At 48.0% G+C, this 20,409-nt stretch overlaps 1 protein-coding gene and 1 pseudogene across 4 annotated transcripts in view; both read left to right on the plus strand.

Moving 5' to 3' along the window:
• The first annotated feature begins 7,257 nt into the window (after positions 1-7,257).
• Positions 7,258-20,409, plus strand: part of RHPN2 (rhophilin Rho GTPase binding protein 2) — a 54,916-nt gene continuing 41,764 nt past the window's right edge. For all 4 annotated transcript variants that reach the window (XR_009537070.1, XM_060130787.1, XM_060130788.1 and 1 more), the window contains exon 1: positions 7,258-7,339. Coding sequence is in view for 3 of the 4 variants with exons in the window: in XM_060130787.1 (XP_059986770.1) it covers positions 7,271-7,339 (69 nt within the window). In the remaining variant the exon portion in view is untranslated. The remainder of the gene's footprint in view (positions 7,340-20,409) is intronic.
• On the plus strand, positions 17,036-18,167 carry LOC132509481 (translationally-controlled tumor protein-like; annotated as a pseudogene).

A 20,409-nucleotide genomic window follows, 5' to 3' on the forward strand; every position in this document is an offset into this window, starting at 1 on the left:
TTTGAAGAAAAGAATGAAGAACTAATTAAATAAGTCATGGTACATGACTTTAACAAAAACAATTATTTTAGGGACTTCCCTGGTGGTCCAGTGGTAAAGAATCCATCTGCCTTCCAATGCAGGGGACGCGGGTTCGACCCCTGGTCGGGAAACTAAGATCCCACATGCCCTGGGGCAGCTACTGAGCCCGCGAACCACAACTGGAGAGAGAGAAAACCCTATGCCACAACTAGAGAGAAGCCTGGGCACTGCAACGAAAGATCCCGCATGCCTCAGTGAAGATCCCACGTGCCACGACTAAAACCCAATGCAGCCAAAAATAAATAAATAAATCTTAAAAAAAAAAAGACTCTGAGGTCCCAATGCAGGGGGCACAGCTTCGATCCCTGGTCGAGGAACTAAGATCCCTGCATGCTGCACAGCAAGGCCCAAAAAAATTATTTTTAAAACACAACCTCAAAATTTTTGGCAAGTTTCTGGTCGAAAAGTGGAGTCCATGTCCCCTCCCTTGAATCTAAGCTCCATGACTCCTTGACCAAAAGAATTCAGTAAAAGTGACAATATAACATTTCCCACACCCCAGCTTGAAGAAACTGGTAGCAGGAATTCCCTGCTGTTCCAGTGGTTAGGACTCGGCTCTTTCACTGTAGGGGCTGGGATTCGATACCTGGTCAGGGAACTAAGATCCCACAAGCCACCGGCATGGCCAAAAAAAAAAAGAAAAGAAAAGAAAAAAAGAAACTGGTAGCTTCAACTTTCTGTTTCTTGGGATGCTGGACCTTGGAACCCCACTTCCATTCTGTGAGGAAGCCCAGGCCATGAGGAGACGCTGTGTGTAGGTATTCCAGCCTATGACCCAGCTGAGGTTCCAGTTAACAATCAGTATCAATCACCAGACACGTGAGCAAGGAAGATTCAAAATGACTCCAGTTCCAGCAGCCATCTGACTACAGCTGCATGAGAGACCACAAGCAAGAACCTTTTACCTGAGTACAGCTACCTCTGGAACCATGAGAGGTAATAATAAAATGATTGTTCTTGTCTAGAGCCATTAAGATTTGCAGTAATTTGTTAACAGCAATAGTAACTGGAACAACCTATATGACAGAATACTGTAAAGCATTTTAAAATGCTGGTGGGGTATATCTCCAGCATATGCTGTTAAATGAGCAAAACAGGGGGTGAGACGGAGTACACAGGTTGCTGCTATTTATATTAAAAGAAAACATAGGGCTTCCCTGGTGGCGCAGTGGTTGAGAGTCCGCCTGCCGATGCAGGGGACGCGGGTTCGTGCCCCGGTCCGGGAAGATCCCACATGCCACGGAGCGGCTGGGCCCGTAAGCCATGGCCACTGAGCCTGCGCATCCGGAGCCTGTGCTCTGCAGTGGGAGAGGCCACAACAGTGAGAGGCCCGCGTACCGCAAAAAAAAAAAGAAAACATATTACATCCACAATGTAGGGACACAATACACCCACAAATATGCTGTATCTCCAGTGAACTCCCCAAAGAATCTGGTAATAGTGGTTGCCACTGATCAAAGGAAATCACAGCAGGAGGGATACATGTATACAGCGTTGTACCCCTTGAATTTTGTTTTGAGCTACATCCATAGTATTCTTTCCAAAACATTTTTATATCAGTGTCTTAGTTTTCATTTTAAAGGTTTTTGTATGTATTAGCCCCTTTCCTGCCTTGAGAAATTTAATGTACCAAAGAGAAAGTGTCTTTGTTTATTGAAGCCCTGCAGGGTCCCAGCATCACCCTTTGATCATCGTGTGAATAAATGTAGATATTGAAAGTAAAGAAGGTTGGGGACTAATCCATACAGCCAGACAAATCATGAAGGTCCGTGATTTTATTTCTGAATTACTCCAAATAATTTTCTTACAGCTTATAGCTTCTAAAGAGGCAAGCAAAACCCAATAAATTTATTATTGAGAGTTTACTTAATTAGATTTCTGACAATCACTGCATTTAGTAAAACAGTAATGTGACTTCCCTGGTGGTCCAGTGGGTAAGACTCTGCACTCCCAGTGGGGGCAGGGGTGGGGGCCCGGGTTTGAACCCTGGTCGAGGAACCAGATCCTGCATGCATGCCACAACTATGAGTCTGCATGCCACAACTAAGAGTCCACATGCAGCAACTAAGAGCTGCATGCTGCCACAAAGATCCCACGTGCTGCAACGAAGACCTGGCACGGCCAAAATAAATAAATAAATATTTAAAAAAATAATAATAAAAACAGTAATTACCAACCTTTCTGACTCCAGATCTTCAGAAGGAACGACTGGATGCTTCATCTGCAACCCTGGTCACTAATTACCCAATACTCCTGATTCTTGGCAGCAGGAACCCCTAAACAATGTGTTTTTTTTGTGTGTGTTTTTTACATCTTTATTGGAGTATAATTGCTTTACACTGGTGTGTTAGTTTCTGCTGTATAACAAAGTGAATCAGCTATACATATACATAAATCCCCATATCTCCTCCCTCTTGTGTCTCCCTCCCATCCTCCCTATCCCACCCCTCTAGGTGGACACAAAGCATGGAGCTGATCTCCCTGTGCTATGCGGCTGCTTCCCACTAGCTATCTGTTTTACATTTAATAGTGTATATATGTCCCTGCCACTCTCTCAACAATGTGTTTTTATGCAAAACTGTAGAAGCTTAAACACCACATACCCTTCCTTTCTTATTCAGACAGGCGAGAAAGCACAAATCTCAGGAAACTGCCCAATAGGAAGATGGGCTGAATCATCTGGGTAGGGAGTAATTTGTTCCTATGGTCCACACATCAGTGCTGGCAGTGGGATGGTCACTCATGACATGCAAAGAAACCTGCTCTATATGCTTGGGAATCAGTGTCACTCATTTTTTTTCTGTTGCGTTTTCTTACTGAAATACAATGTATGCACACAGTTCTGTGCATTTTCACAAAGTGAACACATCCGTGTAACAACAAGCAAGTCAAGAAATAGAAAATTTCCAGAACCCAGAAGCAATAATCCCAGAAGAGACTAATTTTGTCTGTTTTGTACTTTATGTAAAATGGAATCATACAGTATTTTTTCTGGCTTCTTTGGCTCAATAATATTTTTGTGAGCAAAATATTTGGCTCACAACATATTTGTTGCTTGTAATAGTAATGTGTTCGTTTTCATTATGTGAATATGCCACAATTTCTTATCCATTCTACAGTTGATGGGCATTTGAGTAGTTTCCAGTTAGGGGCTATTTTGAAAAGTGCAGCTGTGAACATTCTTGTACATGTTTTATGGAGAACAGATGTTTGCATTTCTGTTGGATATCTACCTAGATTTGGAATTGCTGGATCATAAGTTATGCATATGTCCCTCTTCAGTAGAAAATGCCAGTTTTCCGAAGTGGTAGTACCAATCTACACTCCCACAAGCAATGTATGAGATTCTGGTTGCTTGACGTTCTCACCAATACTTGGTATTTTTTGCCATTCTGTCACTCATTTATTTATTTATTTATTATAAATTAATTATCTGTTTATTTTGGCTGCGTTGGGTCTTCATTGCTGCACGCGGGCTTTCTCTAGTTGCGGCTAGCAGGGGCCACTCTTCGTTGCAGTGCACGGGCTTCTCATTGTGGTGGCTTCTCTTGTTGCGGAGCACGGGCTCTAGGCACGTGGGCTTCAGTAGTTGCGGTGCGTGGGCTCAGTAGTTGTGGCTGGCGGGCTCTAGAGTGCAGGTTCAGTAGTTGCATGGGCTTAGTTACTCCGCGGCATGTGGGATCTTCCTGGACCAGCGCTTGAACCCATGTCCTGTGCATTGGCAGGCGGATTCTTAACCACTGCACCACCAGGGAAGTCCCACTCATTTATTTTTAATCCATAATCACTTCTTCCAAATATGACAAAATATCTTTCCTTTTAAATCGCAAGGAACAGTGTAGAGTAGCATAGTGCATGGTGTTGCATCAGGCAATCTAACTTAGCAGACTGGTGACCTCTGAGCCTCAGCTTCTTCCTCTTTAAAATGGGGATGAAAAAGTATCCACTTCATAGGGTTGTGGATCAACTGAGATCATGTATGCAAAATGCAAAGCACAGCTCCTGTCATAAGGTATGCAATAAATGACTGCTACGCATTTAAGACCATATTTCAGAGCTGGGGAAACTGAGGTCACAAGGGGTAGAAGGATCTGGCCAAGGTGACTTAGTGGCAGAGCTTGCCAAATCTAGTGTGGTTTTCTCAAGTCAGCGCTCCATGACACCATATGGCTTCAATTTCTAAGATTTTTTTTCATAAAAATTGCAAAATTGGGTCTATAATTTACAATGAATTTCACTCACTTAAGGGTTAACTTGTGATTTATGCTTTTAATTTGGCAAATTTCATCAGATTCTCCAAGACAGGATGTACATCAGGCTGCCCCTAGAGAAGCCAATGCTCCTTTTTTCAACAAGCAGGTCTTAGGAGGTGTGACTTACATTTTACTTAAAGAAACTGAGTATCTGGACAGTCAACTGCTGGCCCCAGCCAGATGGTAAAACAGGGACTTCACAAAATAGTTGTTTGCAATTGAGATTTTAAACCTTTGCCTATCTCAGAAAGTCCCACCCCGACTCTTTTGTTAGGAGCACAGGGGGCTCACTGGCAGTTCTTGTGACACACACCACCAACTGGGTTGACAAATAGGAGGTTAGATGTTACTCTCCTGCTGGGTCAGCTGCAGCAGCTCTCATTTCCTGATCACAGCAGGATCAGAGATACGGGCTAAGGCCTGTGAGCCCCCTGCAAGGAGCCATGAGAATGTCTAGAGATGTCTGGTCCTGCACAGCCTCAAGGAGTGACACACAGATGGTTCACAGGGCCAGGAGATGCCTGTTGGGACGCACAGAGAAGTGCTTCTTTTCGTCTGAAGCTAGTATCAGGGTGGGCTGGTGTGTCCTTAACAGCAGGCTTCTTTTTCTTGCTCTTCTTCCTTTTTAATAAAAGAAGTAACTCAAGAAGGCAAAGGTGTTGGGCTAGATTAACAGATTTTGGTTTTCACTATATTCACTTTTATGTGTATGTCCGTATAGGTCAAAGTAGCACTGGTTTTCTGCTTATTGTTATGACATAGTTGTGTTTTAAAATAAAGTGTTAAAGTGAGTAATTTTATTTTATTTTTATTTATTTATTTATTTCTGAAAACTAGTCAGGTCTGATTAGGATTTTCAGTTCTAATAAAATTGTGGGTTATTGCACTAGATATAGTATTTATTATACAAACTATATTTCTTTAACCATTGTATGACAGAAGTGTGTGTTTTAAAGTGAGTAATTTTAAAGAAGACTATTAAGTCCATAATAGTACAAGTGACACGTATATCTGACAAATTGTAAGGGCGATTGGAGCTTTAAGGTAGTAGAAGGAGATGACAAAAATCTGAGAGTGGTAGGGAATGACCGGAGTCAGCAGCCCTGAACTAAACACCGATCTCAGCCACTAATGGCTAGCGTGCCCTTCACCACTTCACTCCTCTGAGCCTCGGTCTTCTCACCTGTTAAATGGAGATTATTCATTTCTCTTATCTGCAGAAGGTTCGTGAAACATAATATCTACAAACTTTCTGGCTAGAATAGAGGTTCTATTATTGATAACTTTATTATTAGTAGTAGCAGCAGTAGTATAGAGTGACCCGCCACCCCAGGATCCCCAAAACGGAGGCGGTGGTTTTCAAGTCCCAGCTGGGGGTGAGGAGTGTACATTTCCAGGGCCATGAATTAATTCTAGGGTGACCGACAATGCTGAAATTAGCTTGATACTCATTTCTGACCCTAAGAGAGAAGGGAAGTTTCTGCATTTGCCACAGTTTCCCAAACACCTGTCCCAGCTGCTTAAGATTCTTCAGGTTCTTTCTTAGTATTAAAAGTCCTTTCAGAGAACGCCTTTTCTTGTGCTGCGTCTTGGAGCCGGCAGTGATGATGAGTTTCTTTTTTTTTTTTTTTTTTAAACATTTACTTGGCTGTTGCTACCATTTATTTTAAACTCTTGAACATCCCCCTGGTGCACATACTTTTTTCTTTTTCTTTTTTTTTAAGAAGAAAAGGAAACGCTTGGCTTGTTTTGAAAGCAGATTGTATTTTGTTCTACCTGTGGCACCTACGCGACGGCCAAATGTAGCAGTAACTGCGCAAAGGTGTCCCTTAGTTGGGGGAGGGGGTAGGAACTGCAGGACGCTGGCCAGGAGGGGCGTGGCCGCTGGGGGGCTTCCGGCTCCGGCAGCCCAGTCCCGGCACCCTGTCTGATAGTTCTACCCGCGCAGTCCACCGATCAGGGGAGCTGGGAGACAGAGCGGTGCGACCCCTGTCTCCAGGAGTCCCCCTTTCGCTCCTAAGCTATTCGCGTCCCTACCGCGCAGCTAAGCGCTTATACACCACTTTGGTTGTAATACCTTGAACCAGGTCAAGAGAGGGTGATCCGGACCCATTTTGTAGTTGAGAAATCTGAGGTTCGAAGTGGTGGTTAAGAAACGTGCTCAAGGATACTCGTCGAGTCTCTTGGGCACGAAACCCTTTCTGGGGATCCCTCCTTGGGTGGACCCCTCTCCCCTCGCCATCTGTGACCTCCCAGTGGATCCGCCTGGTTTCTGCAGAGCGGGTTGGGGGACAGGGGGTTGATCGCTGTGCCAACAGGTTTGAGTCACCCGCCAAGGCCCTCGGTGGCGCCGTCAACTCTCCCTCAGCGTCCCGGACTCTGCCCCGGGATCCCTTTTGGCGGGAAGCTGTTTCTGACTGCTCGGCCCAGGGCCCAGCGCTCCCGCCGCGCCCTCGACGTGGCGTCGGGTATGGTCACTGTCCCCTCGTCGTGCGCGCAGGAGCCGTAGCTTCACCCACTCGCTGCATTTATCCCCGCGGTTCCAGACGAGGAGCTGGATCCCCAACCCGGGCCTCGCTGCGGCAGCGGAGACCCCCGGCCCGCCCCTGCGCTCTCGGGCTGAGGCTGCAACCACTCCCAGATTAAGCCCCTGAGGCTGGGAGAGAGCAAGCGGAGAGCCGAGGGGATCTTTGCTCTCCCCTCCGCCAGCCTCGCCTGCGGCACGGCTGCGCTCGGCCAATCCGGAGCCGGGGCGGGACCGGGGGCGTGGTCTAGGCGTGTCTGGCTTGGTCTCCAGGGCCCCCGGCCGGACCTCAGGCGGAGCTAGAGGGGCGGTCACTCAGGCGGGGCGGGGCGGGGCGGGGGCGGGGCCAGGCGCCCTCTCTGGCCAGCGCGCAGATGAGCTTCAGTCTGTTCTGCGCTCCCGCGCTGCCAGCATGACTGACACTCTGCTGCCCGCGGCCCCCCAGCCTCTGGAGAAGGAGGACGACGGCTACTTTCGGAAGGTGGGCGGTTTCGGGTGGGCTGGGATTCTGCGAGCTCCAGACTTCTTTCCCCCCAGGCTGTGGAGGGGGCTGCGGGGCGCGCGGCCGGGGTCGACCAGGCCTGGAGGGGGAGGGGGCGCACTGGCCTGGGGCGCGCCCGGCGGAGGGTCGGAGTGGAGGGGTGCGGCGGCGGTGCACCCGGCGGCCGAGAGCAGGTGACTTACGGGGCTGGGGAGTGGTGTCTGGGCCTCCCCGCGCAGGTGCCAGCGGAGGACAGGACCAGGAGAGGTGCTCGGGGTCGCCCCCGTCGGCCGTCCCGCGGCCCTGGGGAAGGGACCGGTTCCCAGTGCGCTGGCGCCCTCGGCGTTGCGGCGCGTGGGGACCCGAGCCCAGCTTCCACCCGAGCGCTTGGCCGGGGCGCGTGGAAATAGGAGCCCCTCAGAAGGGATGGCGTTCCCCTTTTGCCTCCAGAATGCTTCCAGTGTTTGCCTCTTCGACTTTTTCGAGGATGGGAGGGGACCTCGGGCGTCGCCCCCATCTCTGCCCCTAGTTGCCCAGGAGGGCGTACGCGCTGCAGACGTGAGGGCAGCGGTTTCGCCCCCTCACCACTTTAAGCTAAAGCGGATTTATCCGATTGTTGGGTAGACCTGCGGGAGGTGCGGGCTCCGCGGGAGCTTGGTACATACCGTGGCCTCCCGCCCTGGAGGTTCGCAGCTCAGCCCGTCAAAAGTGGCTCCAATCCACGGAGCGGGGTCGCTGGGACGTCCGTAGGTTGCAAGGCCTGGGCTACAAAGATGCTTTTGAGCCCGGAGGCACGGGGACACCTTCCATCCTTCTTCCTTGTCCCTATGAGTCTAAAAATAGCCTTTGACTCTTGGCCATGTTTGACTAGGTGGGTTGAGAAATTGTTTTTTTATAACTTCTATGACCGAAGGCAGAGGACGAAATTATAAACAGGGCAGTGAAACTGTTTCCCACAGAACAGTCAATTCTCAATTGTTCCACACCTAATGATCCAGTCAGTGAATGCTCTTGGCGTCTTCCTCCTTCTCCCATGACGCTGCCTTTGGGCTTTTGCTTTCTGGTGAGGAGCAGTGGCCCTAGAGGATGGGCAGGAGGAGAATCTGGAAACAGGTGAGGACAGAGTTGGAAAAATTCTTTTTGGTTAAAAAAAAAAGGAGTAGTTTTAAGGTGTATTTAAGTTAAAAGATGTCATCATGGAATTATAGGATTATAACTTCTAATTATGTGTGGCACTGGGGACAGAGCATCACAGGCCATGGAATTGCAGAAGGAGGCCAGGCCTGGGAATCCCTAGATCTCAGCCTAGGGCCTCAAATCCTGACTGCCTCCCCCACAAAATTGCAGTGTAGACTCTAGCAAGTTGCTGCATCTTTCTGGGACTTCATTTCCTCCCCAAATTGTCCTCTGAACAGGTGGAGGTCTGGACCTATAGCAGCATCTGGGGGAAACAACAGAGGAAGGGGCAGAAGAGGTGGTGAACACGTGCCAGGGTTATGTTCCCTTGTCTTCCAGAACAGGTTTTCCAGGGGAGGATGTGCATAGGACTGAGTGGAAGGCAAGGGAGCTGTGAAAGGATGCAAAGCTGAGTGTTTTTCAGTTGCGGTTTCTCTGGTGGTAGATAAAGAGAATCATGGGTGCAAAATAAGATGAATCACTGGTTTGCAATTAGAAACATCTCTTTGGAAAACAAGACCTTGTAATGATCATTGTGCTACGTCATAGTAGTCCAAAGAGTGTTCCTAGTACAAGGTTAATAAAAGGTGTCAACATGGAACTTTCCCTGCTGTGTGATCTGAGCCAGTTTGTCCTAAAACCAATGCTCCTTGAATGAGAGGTAGATGTTATACAGGTGAAGGAGGGGAGGATGAACACTTCAGGTAGAGGGAACAGTATGGGTGAAGGCACAGGATTGTGAGCGTTTGTGAGTGAACCCTTGGGGGTGTGGAGGTGTAAGTGGGAACTAGGCTGTTCGGGAGTCATGCATCCTTCCCATGGATGCATGGGAAGGTAACCTGGAGATCTATCAAAGTGTTTCATGCAGGACCAGACGTGTGAGATTTGTGTCACAGAAAGACCACTTGGAAAGCTGAGTGATCAGTAGGTGAGCCATGGGGGAGAGGCAGTGGTGGAGCCAGGCAGGGAGGAGTGTGGAAGGTTAATCCTCATATTGTCTCTGTTCTACTCCGATACGATCTACTGATGACTTTTCAGTCAGTTATGTAAAGTACTAGGCAAACACAGCCTCACCACCCATCCTTTCCAACAGCTTGCACCCCTAACTCAAACCAGGGGTCCAGACTGGAGGCAGGGATCCCAGTGGGGAGGGTGCAGTGATGAGGGCCTGAGCAAAGGCAGTCAACAGGGATGGGAAGAACTAATGGACCAAATATGGTGGGGAAGTGCTGCTGATGGGAGTCCAAAACGTCTGCCCTTTGGTGTCTGGGGGGATGGTCAGGCCCCTCACTGAGGCGGGGCAACCAGGAGGCTGAGGTAGAGGTGGTGGGCTTGAGGCCCCTAAGCGACATCTGAATGGTGGTCCCAGTGGGGAGTCCATTCCATGAACCTGGCAGCCACGAGAGCACCCTGGCTGGAGATGCAGCTTTGGGGGACACCAGTGTGGGAGGCAGTGGGATATTGTGAAAAAGGACCCAAGGCAGAAGAGAATAATGCCTCCATTTAAGGGACAGGCAGAGAGATGGTAAACAAGCCCAGAGGGTGACAGTGTCAAGGCAGCTGAGAGAAGAGATCTTTTTAGTGGAGAGATGAGGTTGACAAGTCAGAAGAGCCCTGGAAAATACTGGGTTTAGTCCTTTAGGGGGCTGTTGGTAAATGAGTAGGTGGAGAATTGGGGGCAAAAGTCAGTGTGGTGGGGACTTTCCTGGCGATCCAGTGGTTAAGACTTCACCTTCCAATGCAGGGGGTGCGGGTTCGATCCCTGGTCGGGGAGCTAAGATCCCACATGCCTCGCAGCCGAAAACCCAAAAAACATAAAACAGAAGCAATATTGTAACAAATTCAATAAAATATTGTCTTTAAAAATGGTCCACATCAAAGAAAAATCTTTCAAGTCAGTGTGGTGGAGTACAGGTGGAAGAAGGGCAGAGAAAATAGTTGCTTGGGGGGGATGGGGGTAGAGGAGAGAGAAGAAGACAGGTTTGTTTAGAATGAGGAGGTTCCTATTGCCTGCTGGTCTTGGACCCTGAACGTGTGAGACGGTCTTTGGCAGAGAGGGCCCCCTGGCAAATCAGGGTCTTCTTGAGGTTGTGCAGGACATGGCTGTACAGAGCCCGAGGACAAGGACTCAGTTTGGCCGCAGGTCAGACATGGACACCAGTACAGACCCTGGCCTCCTGGGTGAGCAGCTTGGGGCAGGGGGCTCTCTGAATTTAAAACAAACAAAAGGGCTTCCCTGGTGGCGCAGTGGTTGAGAGTCTGCCTGCCAATGCAGGGGACACGGGTTCGTGCCCCGGTCCTGGAAGATCCCACATGCCGCGGAGCGGCTGGGCCCGTGAGCCATGGATGCTGAGCCTGTGCGTCCGGAGCCTGTGCTACGCAGCGGGAGAGGTCACAGCACTGAGAGGCCCGTGTAGAGCAAAAAAAAAACAAAAAACAAAAAATACAAATACAGAATACTTTCTGGTCTATCACAATATGTTTCTCTCTTCTCTGGCTTCTCACTTTTTGTTTTCTTTCTTGACACTAATATGTTTAAATAGAGGTACAGTTCTATAAGAATAATTAAATACTAAATTATTTTCTTAAAAGAATGACCAGTGGAAATGGAGTTTCTTTTTCCCAAACAGATTTTTATGCTTATCCTAATGAAAGTCTTGGAAGAATGTGTGTTTGGGCCTATAGTTAATGCAGAGTAATACACATTTCCAAGACACTACATCCTGAGAGCTGGTCCCATCTCCAGGGCTCTCTGGGGGCTATAGTCCTGAAACCCACAGGAAAACCTATTCTTGGTCAAGAGAAAGCTAGCTAGAAAAAAACTAGAGAAAGGCTGTTGAAAGGGCCTAAATGAAAGAACTTAGCAGTAAGGGGAAGAAGACCTTCAGTACAAAGTGCAGCATTGTGGGACCTTATCTCTGCCTCGCCGTCCTCTGGGAGCACTAATGGCCCGAAATGAATTTAGCTCCATTGTTTTTACCCAAGAGCTGGAGGAGAAGTTGTTTCTTGTTCACAGAAGCCTCCAGGCTGGACAGGGCCCCAAGGTTCACTGTGTCCTGGTTCGTGGTCCCTGTTTACTCTGGATTTCCTCAAGGCTCCAGCAGAGAAGGAAGGAAGAGAATTTTTTTTTTTTTTTTTTAACCCAGAGACTCCTCTTAGGTCCTCCTCTGCACCATTCATCTTAGTGGGGTGTAATTTCACGTTAGACACACATGTGCATCTTATATAAGCACATGTGGAGGGACATGCTGGGCTGAGTCTGAGGAGCACAGGGTGGGTCATGGGGGCTCATCCAGTCCATCTTTTTTTTTTTTTTTGAGAATCTATTTTTGGCTACGTTGGATCTTCATTGCGGCACACGGGCTTCTCGTGGTGGTGGCTTCTCTTTTTTTTTATTTTATTTTTACTTTTTATTTATTTATTTTTTTTACGGTATGCGGGCCTCCTACTGTTGCGGCCTCTCCCGTTGCGGAGCACAGGCTCTGGACGCGTAGGCCCACGTGGCCACGGCTCACGGGCCCAGCCGCTCCGTGGCATGCGGGATCCTCCCGGATCGGGACACGAACCCACATCCCCTGCATCGGCAGGCAGACTCCCAACCACTGTGCCACCAGGGAAGCCCGTGGTGGCTTCTCTTGTTGCGGAGCACGGGCTCTAGGCGCATGGGCTTCAGTAGTTGTGGCTTTCAGGCTCAGCAGTTGTGGCTCGTGGGCTCTAGAGCCCAGGCGCAGTAGTTGTGGCGCACAGGCTTAGTTGTTCCGCGGCATGTGGGATCTTCCCGGAGCAGGGCTCGAACCCGTGTCCCCTGCATTGGCAGGCGGATTCTTAAGCACTGCGCCACCAGGGAAGTCCCTGCCCCATTTTTATTGGGTAGTGATGATGTTTCTCCAGGTGGGGGTGGGGGAGGGAGGAGGAAGGGTGTAAAAGTTTGTGCTGCTGCCTCTTCCCCACCCGCTACCCCACCATGGTCAGAGCCAGACCCTACAGGCCAGGCTGGATCCAGGCTGATCATGGCCTTGGTGAGGGTCTGTCCAGCTGCACTGGTGCACACCAGCAGCCCAGAGGGCGTGGTGGACAAACTCCTCCTCACATTGCGGGATCCTGGCCAGGAGGGGGTCCCCTGGCAGGAACAGAATTTTCAGGTGACTCAGAGGAGAGTCAGCATGATGAGCTGTAACACTGTAAATGTCCCTTGCTTCCTGGGGCTATTTGGACGGATTCCAAGACACCACCTGATGATACAGGGCATTGCCTTTAGCCTGATCACCACTTCCTCCTTTGGCTCAGGTACTAGAGTCTCGTGACACAAAGGCTGTATTGGAGGTGGCCACAGAGGAAAGCGGAACCGCAGGTGCAGCTCAGCCAGACTGAGTGTCCGGCAGAGCTGGCAGCAAGGGGTGCCAGCTGGGGGCAAGGTCTCCTGCCCGTAGCGCCAGAGACAGGGAGAGATGCAGGTCCTTCTGGCCTTGCTAGTCAGACCCACGGAGTTCACTAGGGCCATGTGCCGTAGAAAACCCTGTTTCGATTGGATTCTAAGAGGAGAAAAAGGCAGGTGATCCAAAACTACAACTTCAGAAGTAGTTTCTTTTTCTCCAATATTATTGTATTATAAAAGTAACATAAATTGTTGTAAAAAAGGGTAATAAGAGAAGTGTACAAAATCACACGCACATACCATCTCCCCCCCACCAAGGACTGCACACTAGTGGTGAGTACATCCTACCAGTTGAAATAAACAGGTCATCAGTCGGGTCTGAAAATACATTTGTCTCTTAGAAATTTTGGTGATTGTAAATCTTTGTAGAGTGGCACGCACTTTGTACGCACACGGTAGGTGTCTGTAAAGATTTGTAGAAGTGACTGAAGGGAGTCTGTTCATATTGTGGCCCCCTACCCCCGTGTGAATGGATGGGGACGCCAGAGGGAGGCACCTGGCAGAGATCCTGGAAGGGGAGGAGACCTCTTTACAAGTGCCAAATTCATGTTTTAATTTTTATGGACACGGAAAAGGTAGATTCTGTTCATCCAAACTGCCCTGAGTCTCCAGCATGGTGAAAAGTTAAATTAGATGTATTTTTGTGTATTGCACGGTATTGCATGCTATTTCTATGCTTTCTGGTTGACAGCTTCTGGCTAACTCATAAACAAACAATTCTGTTTTCCAGAGCTTGGTGGTTGAGTGAGGGGTTGCATGACTAGGAAGGAAGGCAGAGAAAATATCTTCGTGCTGGAGAGGCAGCAAAAAGCACCCCACTCTTCCATGCCCTGCGTGAGGGTCACGAGCCAGGGGACCCTGCATGGTCACCCTCACTCAGTCTTACTCCTGACCTAGAGACTTCAAGTTCACACTGTGCCCTCAATTTGCTGAAGACACATCTACATGTGTGGGCTTTAACTTTGGCTGCATGGAAGAAAGGCCCTCACTGGTTCTTGGGGTGGAGGAGAGCCAAGCGCCAGGCACTGCCTAGAGCAGGGCCCCCCCACCCCCTGCTGGGGAGGAAAGACTGCTCCCTACCCTGTATCTGCCTTCCCAGTGGCCTGGCCTATCTGCCTTTTCACTGTCAGTCTCAGCATGTTGTAGGTCAAGTAGCCTTTCCTTTCTTCCAAATCCACTGACTCCGGTTTTTGCCTAGGTGCTGCTCTTAAATACTTGTTTCCCAGCTGAACAACTTAACTATACCCTAAAGGCATGTGCGTGTATATTAACAAATAGAGTTTTCACTCTGGGTGAACTTATTCTACTTAAGACTTTCTTAGTTGTGGTTACCAGAAGATCGAATCCCCAATGGTTTAGGCAGATAAACACACAATGGTACATTCCTACAATGGAATTCTACTCAGCAATTAAAAGGAGCAAACCACTGATAAGTACAACATGGATGAATCTCAAAGCATACTATTGAGCAAAATAAGCCAGACACAAAAGCATACATGCCCTATGATTCCATTTATATGACATTCTAGAACAGGCAAAAGTCTACGGTGATAGAAATCAGAGTCTTGGTTGCCTTGGTGGGTAATGAGAATGGTCTATATTCTGATTGGAATAGTGGTTACATAGGTATACACATTTATCCAGACTCATTGAACTATGTACTTAAAGAGCTATGTATTTCATTATGTGTAAATTATACCTCAATTTTTAAAAAATGGCTTAGGCAAGAAAGGGAATGCATTTGGCTCCTGTAACTGAGAAGCCCAGAGGAATGGCTTCAGGCCTGCCTTGATCTAGGGCTCAAATGCTGCCACCAAAACTCAGTTTCTCAGCTCTGCTCCCCCTAGGTTGGCTTCATTTGGGGGGAGACACTCCCCCCACAGTGGTAACATGGCTGCAGCTGCCCAGTCTCACATCCTCCTAGGTTCAAGGCTGATGGGGAAAAAGGAAGGCCCCTCCTGATGGGCTCTGTTGTCCTATGTCAGGTGCTCACCCTGAATCAAACTCAGGGCTGGGGCCTTTGGTTTTACAACTAGCCAAGCATGAATCAGATGTCCTTCCCCTTGGAAAGGAAGTGTGAGAGCATGGATTTACAACCCCTGACCGCTATGGGCTGCGAGGTGGGAGAGTGGGACGTGGGTCACTGTGGCCAAAAGATATGCACTGAGCTGGGCAGCCCTCAGCCAGGAAGCACGTAAGGGGTGTCCGGGCGTTGGTGGGCGAGCTGTCCCCGCATTCCCACACATTCCTGCTGCTCAGGCTCATCTCAGAGTGCCAGGAAGGACGTGGGCTTAAGTCCTCCTCCCACCCTTACTGCCTCTAGCATCTTGAGTAGCTCACTTACCCTCCAAGCCTCAGAACTGTGGGGTCCGAGATGCCATACCAGAGTCCACGTGGGCTGACTGACAACGTGGGAGACGCCACTAAGCTAGTGAGGAAGCTGAGCTTTACTCAGTACTTGCTTTTCTTGGGTGTTGGCAGTCGGACCATCCTTCCACGTATTGAGACTGACGCCAATGCCCAAACCTTAGGCTGGTCAGGTAACTGACAGACTCTGTGTAGTGGACAGACTCTCAACTTCACTGTAAGACTTGTGGACAGTGACCCTAGAGGCAAGGACAGTTCATTTGTTCCCCCCAATCCCTCCCCACTTCCCAGGCCAGGCAGGCGTGACAGGTGCTGCCTCAGTCCTGGGCACAAACCCTCAGTTCAGTTTGGAGCAGCTCTACATCCTGTTGTGAACCAGTTAAGAACTAAGGTATGGCTGAGGACTGTGGGTCCCCACTAGCAGAGAACCCCTGGCAGGGGCCAGTGGACGGCTAGCAGCCTCTGGTGATGCCAAGGGGTCTTTTGGACAGTCTTGCCCAGATTCATCTCTCAGGGCTCTGGGAAGTTTCCAAACAGTCCTGCGGGCGTTTCTGGTGTTTCCAACAGGTCTGGCATTCCTACCTGTCAGTAAGAAGTAATGTAGTTTGCGGTCCAATTACTCAGTCAAATCTAATGCTAAGCATTCCTATGTCTTATCTGGAAACTTGACCCTACATCTGTGGGCTGGTTAGGGTGTAGTGATTCCAGGCCAGCCAGAAGTTGGGTGAAGTATGGGAGCAGGAAAAAGTTCTTATCCGTGAGCTGGAATGGCTGCGTAATCTTAGCTCTGGGAATGTATGTAAAGGAATTAGTTATTAAGGCTTCTCTGTAAAATAGAACACAGCCTTGGTGAGCCATGTAATTTTAAGTCAGATTGAGCCATCCCTTCATAGTAATTTTAGGACGTGGAAAGGAAAGAGAGTGGCAATTACTTTAGCCCTTTACTATTAAGTTATCTTAATATTAAAGACATTTTAATCTTAGATCTGAAAAGAGAGAATTAGTTTTCTGATTTTTATTCTAAATCAGGGATCATTTAATGGTTTGAAAGATGTTAACTTTAAGACTATTCCAGCTCAGATTCTGAATATCTGTGTAATTTGAATTTGGGCGGCTGCATGGGGGACAGGTGGGTGGCCACCTGCTGGGATGGGAGAGTGAAAAATCTTTGTGGAAGGAGAGATGTAACTTATTTCTGACCCTCTAGTCTAAAGGCCACTGATATGGGAATGCCTGAGAAGGTTGGGGCTGCAGAGAACCCATTTCTTCTTCCTTGGGGTCAGGGCCATGGATGTGGCTTGGGCAGAGGTGTGGGAGGCTAGGTATGTGTGGAGCTGTGATGGCAGTGACCAAGGCAGTGACGTAGAGAGAAAGGGCAGTCCCCTCACCAAATACTGTCCACCAGCCACTCCCAGGGTGTGATTACAAGCCCGTCAGGGCGGAACCGAAAGATAAGCTTCAGAAAGGAATGGAGCGTTCCCTCAGATCCCTGGGCTTCTACCTGCTGGGGTGGGAAAAACACTATTAGGCTAAAAGGAAATTTTTTGAATCACTTTGCTGTACACCTGAAACTAACACAATATTGTAAATCAATGCTACTTTAATTTAAAAAAAAAAAAAAAAGCTTTTCCACCTGCTCCCCCTTCCCCCCCCGAGCGCCGCTCCGGCTGCACCACGCTCCCTCTGAGCTCCGGGCTCCTACTAATCTAGTGCCACCGATGTCTCCCTCCATCATGATCATCTACCGGGACCTCATCAGCCATGATGAAATGTTCTCTGACATCCACAAGATCCGGGAGGTCGCGGAAGGGCTGTGTCTGGAGGTGGAGGGGAATATGGTCAGTAGGACAGAGGGTAACATTGATGACTGCCTCCGCTGAAGGCCCCGAGGGCGAAGGTACCGACTGCACAGTAATCACTGGTGTGGTTATTGTCATGAACCATCACTTGCAGGAAACCAGCTTCACAAAAGAAGCCTACAAGAAGTACATCAAAGATTACATGAAGGGCTTCCCTGGTGGCGCAGTGGTTGGGAGTCTGCCTGCTGATGCAGGGGACGCAGGTTCGTGCCCCGGTCCGGGAAGATCCCACATGCCGCAGAGCGGCTGGGTCCGTGAGCCATGGCCGCTGGGCCTGCGCATCCGGAGCCTGTGCTCTGCAGTGGGAGAGGCCACAGCAGTAAGAAGCCCACGCACCGCCAAATAAAAAGATTACATGAAGTTAATCAAAGGGAAGCTTGAAGAACAGAGACCAGAAAGAGTAAAACCTTTTATGACAGGGACTGCAGAACAAATCAAGCACATCCTTGCTAATTTCAAAAACGATCAGTTCTTTATTGGTGAAAACATGAATCCAGATAGCATGGCTGCTCTGCGGGACTACCGTGAGGATGGTGTGACCCCATATATGATTTTCTTTTAAGGATGGTCTAGAAATGGAAAAATGTCAACAAATTTGGCTGTTTGGCTCTATCACCTGCTCGCCATAACTGGCCGGCTGCCGCTTTTCATCCACACAACACCAGGACTTAGACAAATGGGACTGATGTCATCTTGAGCTCTTCGTTTCGATGTTGATTTGTTTGGAGCGGAGGCATTGTTTTTGAGAAAAAAAAAAATGTCATGTAGGTTGTCTAAAAATAAAATGCGTTTAAACTCAATTTAGAGAATGCCTCTTAGTTTAATATGTAATATCTAAATCCATCCTGTGTCGCCTTCCTGGAGAAGCTAGAACCTGGTTGTAGACCACTACTAGAAAGCATAAGACCATCTTCAGATAACTTCCACAGTGAAAACCACTTCTGGGACTTGGAATATACACAAGAATCAACAGTGATTCAGTTGAAGTAAAGGGAAAGACCGTGCTCATAGCAGTGCCAACATTTGAAGTGGATTTCTTACACATTTCATCACCTACAAATGGAAGTAGTTAACTCTGGAAGAAATTACCACAAGAATAAAAAGAGACTAACACAGTTGGAAGAAAAAAAAAAAAAGAGGATGGGAATTCCCTGGCGGTCCAGTGGTTATAGGGCTTGGCGCTTTCGCTGTGGTGGCCCAGGTTCAGTGTCTGGTGGGGAATAAGCTCCCGCAAGACGCACAGCTAAAAAAAAAAAAAAAAAAAAAAGGAAACTCTTTTTCTGATTTTAAACTTTTCACAATGAAACACTGATTGTAATCTAAATACCCCAGGAAATAATGGATAGAGAACACAGACAATTCACTGAAAAAGCAATTCAAGTGATCAATAATATATGAAAAAAAATGTTTATCTTCACTAATAATCCTTGCAAATTGGGAGCATGGGATACCTGTTTTTTGCATATCAATTTGGCAAAGATTGAAAATAATACTTTAAACTCAACGGTAAAAAATAACCCAGTTTAAAAATGGGCAAGGAGGGGGCTTCCCTGGTGGCGCAGTGGTTGAGAGTCTGCCTGCCGATGCAGGGGACATGGGTTCGCGCCCCGGTCTGGGAAGATCCCACATGCCACGGAGCGGCTGGGCCCGTGAGCCATGGCCGCTGAGCCTGCGTGTCTGGAGCCTGTGATCCACAGCGGGAGAGGCCACAACAGTGAGAGGCCCGCGTACCGCAAAAAGAAGAAAAAAAGGGCAAGGAGGGAATTCCCTGGCGGTCCAGTGGTTAAGACTCTGCGCTTCCACTTTAGGGGCGAGGGTTCGATCCCTGATTGGGGAACTAAGATCTCGCATGCCCTGTGATGTGGCAAAAAAAAAAAAAAAAAAAAGTTGGGCAAGGAATCTGAATTGATCTTTCTCCAAAGATACATAAATGGCCAATAAGCACAAGAAAAGATGTTTAACATCATTAACCATAAGGGAAATGCAAATCAAAACCACAGTGAGATAGCACACATCCTAGGTTGGCTCTAATAAAGACAATAACAAGTATTGATGAGGATAGGGGTAAATTGGAACCCTCGTCTTGTGTTGGTGGGAATGTAAAATATTTTAGCCGCTTTGGGAAATAGTTTGACCTCAAACGGTTAAACATAGGACTAACCATATGACCCAGTAGTTCCATTCCTAGATCTATAGCCAAGAGAAGAAAGGAAAACATACATCCACATAAAAACTTACACACAAATAAGCAGCCCTATTCATAAGAGCCAAAAAGTGAAAACACCCTCAAATGTCCATCAGCTGATGAATGGATAAATGAATGTTCATATTGATTGGAGTGTTAGGGACAAAAAGGAGTGAAGTACTGATATGTTCTACACCACGGAGGAACCTTGAAGACGTTACGCTGAGTGAAAGGAGCCCATCACGAAAGACTGTATTCTGTATCATTCCACTTAAGTGAAATGTCCAGAATAAGCAAGTCTATAGAGACAGAAATTATCAATAGACTCATGGTTGCCTAATGCTATCGGGGAGAAGGGACAGGAAATAGAGAGTACCCTTCTTTGCTGGAGGATAATTGGGCTGGTGCTAAGGGGGAGGAGGGGGCTTAAAGAGGTTAGACGCCCTGTAACTCAGTCCTAGAAATATACCTTAAAGGAAAAACTTGAGGTTTACAAAGATTCGTGTTTACAAATATGCACCAAACAATTATAGATAATAGCAGATACTTGGAAACAATCTAACTGTCTGACCATAAGGAAATGGTAAATCCTAAAAAAAGGCAACATTAAGCAATTATTAAAATCATGGTTTTGAGGAGCACTTCATAACAAAGGAGCACTTCTGTCACTTCATGATAGAGTATTAAGTGAGAAAACATGATAGCCTATGTGTGCCACTGTGCAGAAAAGGGTTAACATGGCAGACCTGAGGCTGCTTTCCTTAGGAAGACCTGCTTGCAAGGTTGGCCCCTGCCTGGTCTCTGGGAGCTTGGCCCTTGGAGTGTTCCTTTCATCCCCTAAGTGATGAAGTTGGCTCGCTGTGTCTAAACTAATGGCGAAAACCATGTGGTTTGCAATGAACACGTGCTTTCCTTTCGGCAGCCTGGAATTTTGGTATGTGCTAGGCAGAAGGTGCCTTTGTGATCAGCCCCTAATAAAAACCATGAATTTGATTTTCTAATGGGCCAACCTGGGCAGTGACACTGCATGCATGTTGCTGCATTTTTG

The sequence above is a fragment of the Lagenorhynchus albirostris genome, chromosome 19, assembly GCF_949774975.1.
Source record: "Lagenorhynchus albirostris chromosome 19, mLagAlb1.1, whole genome shotgun sequence".
Taxonomy (NCBI): Eukaryota; Metazoa; Chordata; class Mammalia; order Artiodactyla; family Delphinidae; genus Lagenorhynchus; species Lagenorhynchus albirostris.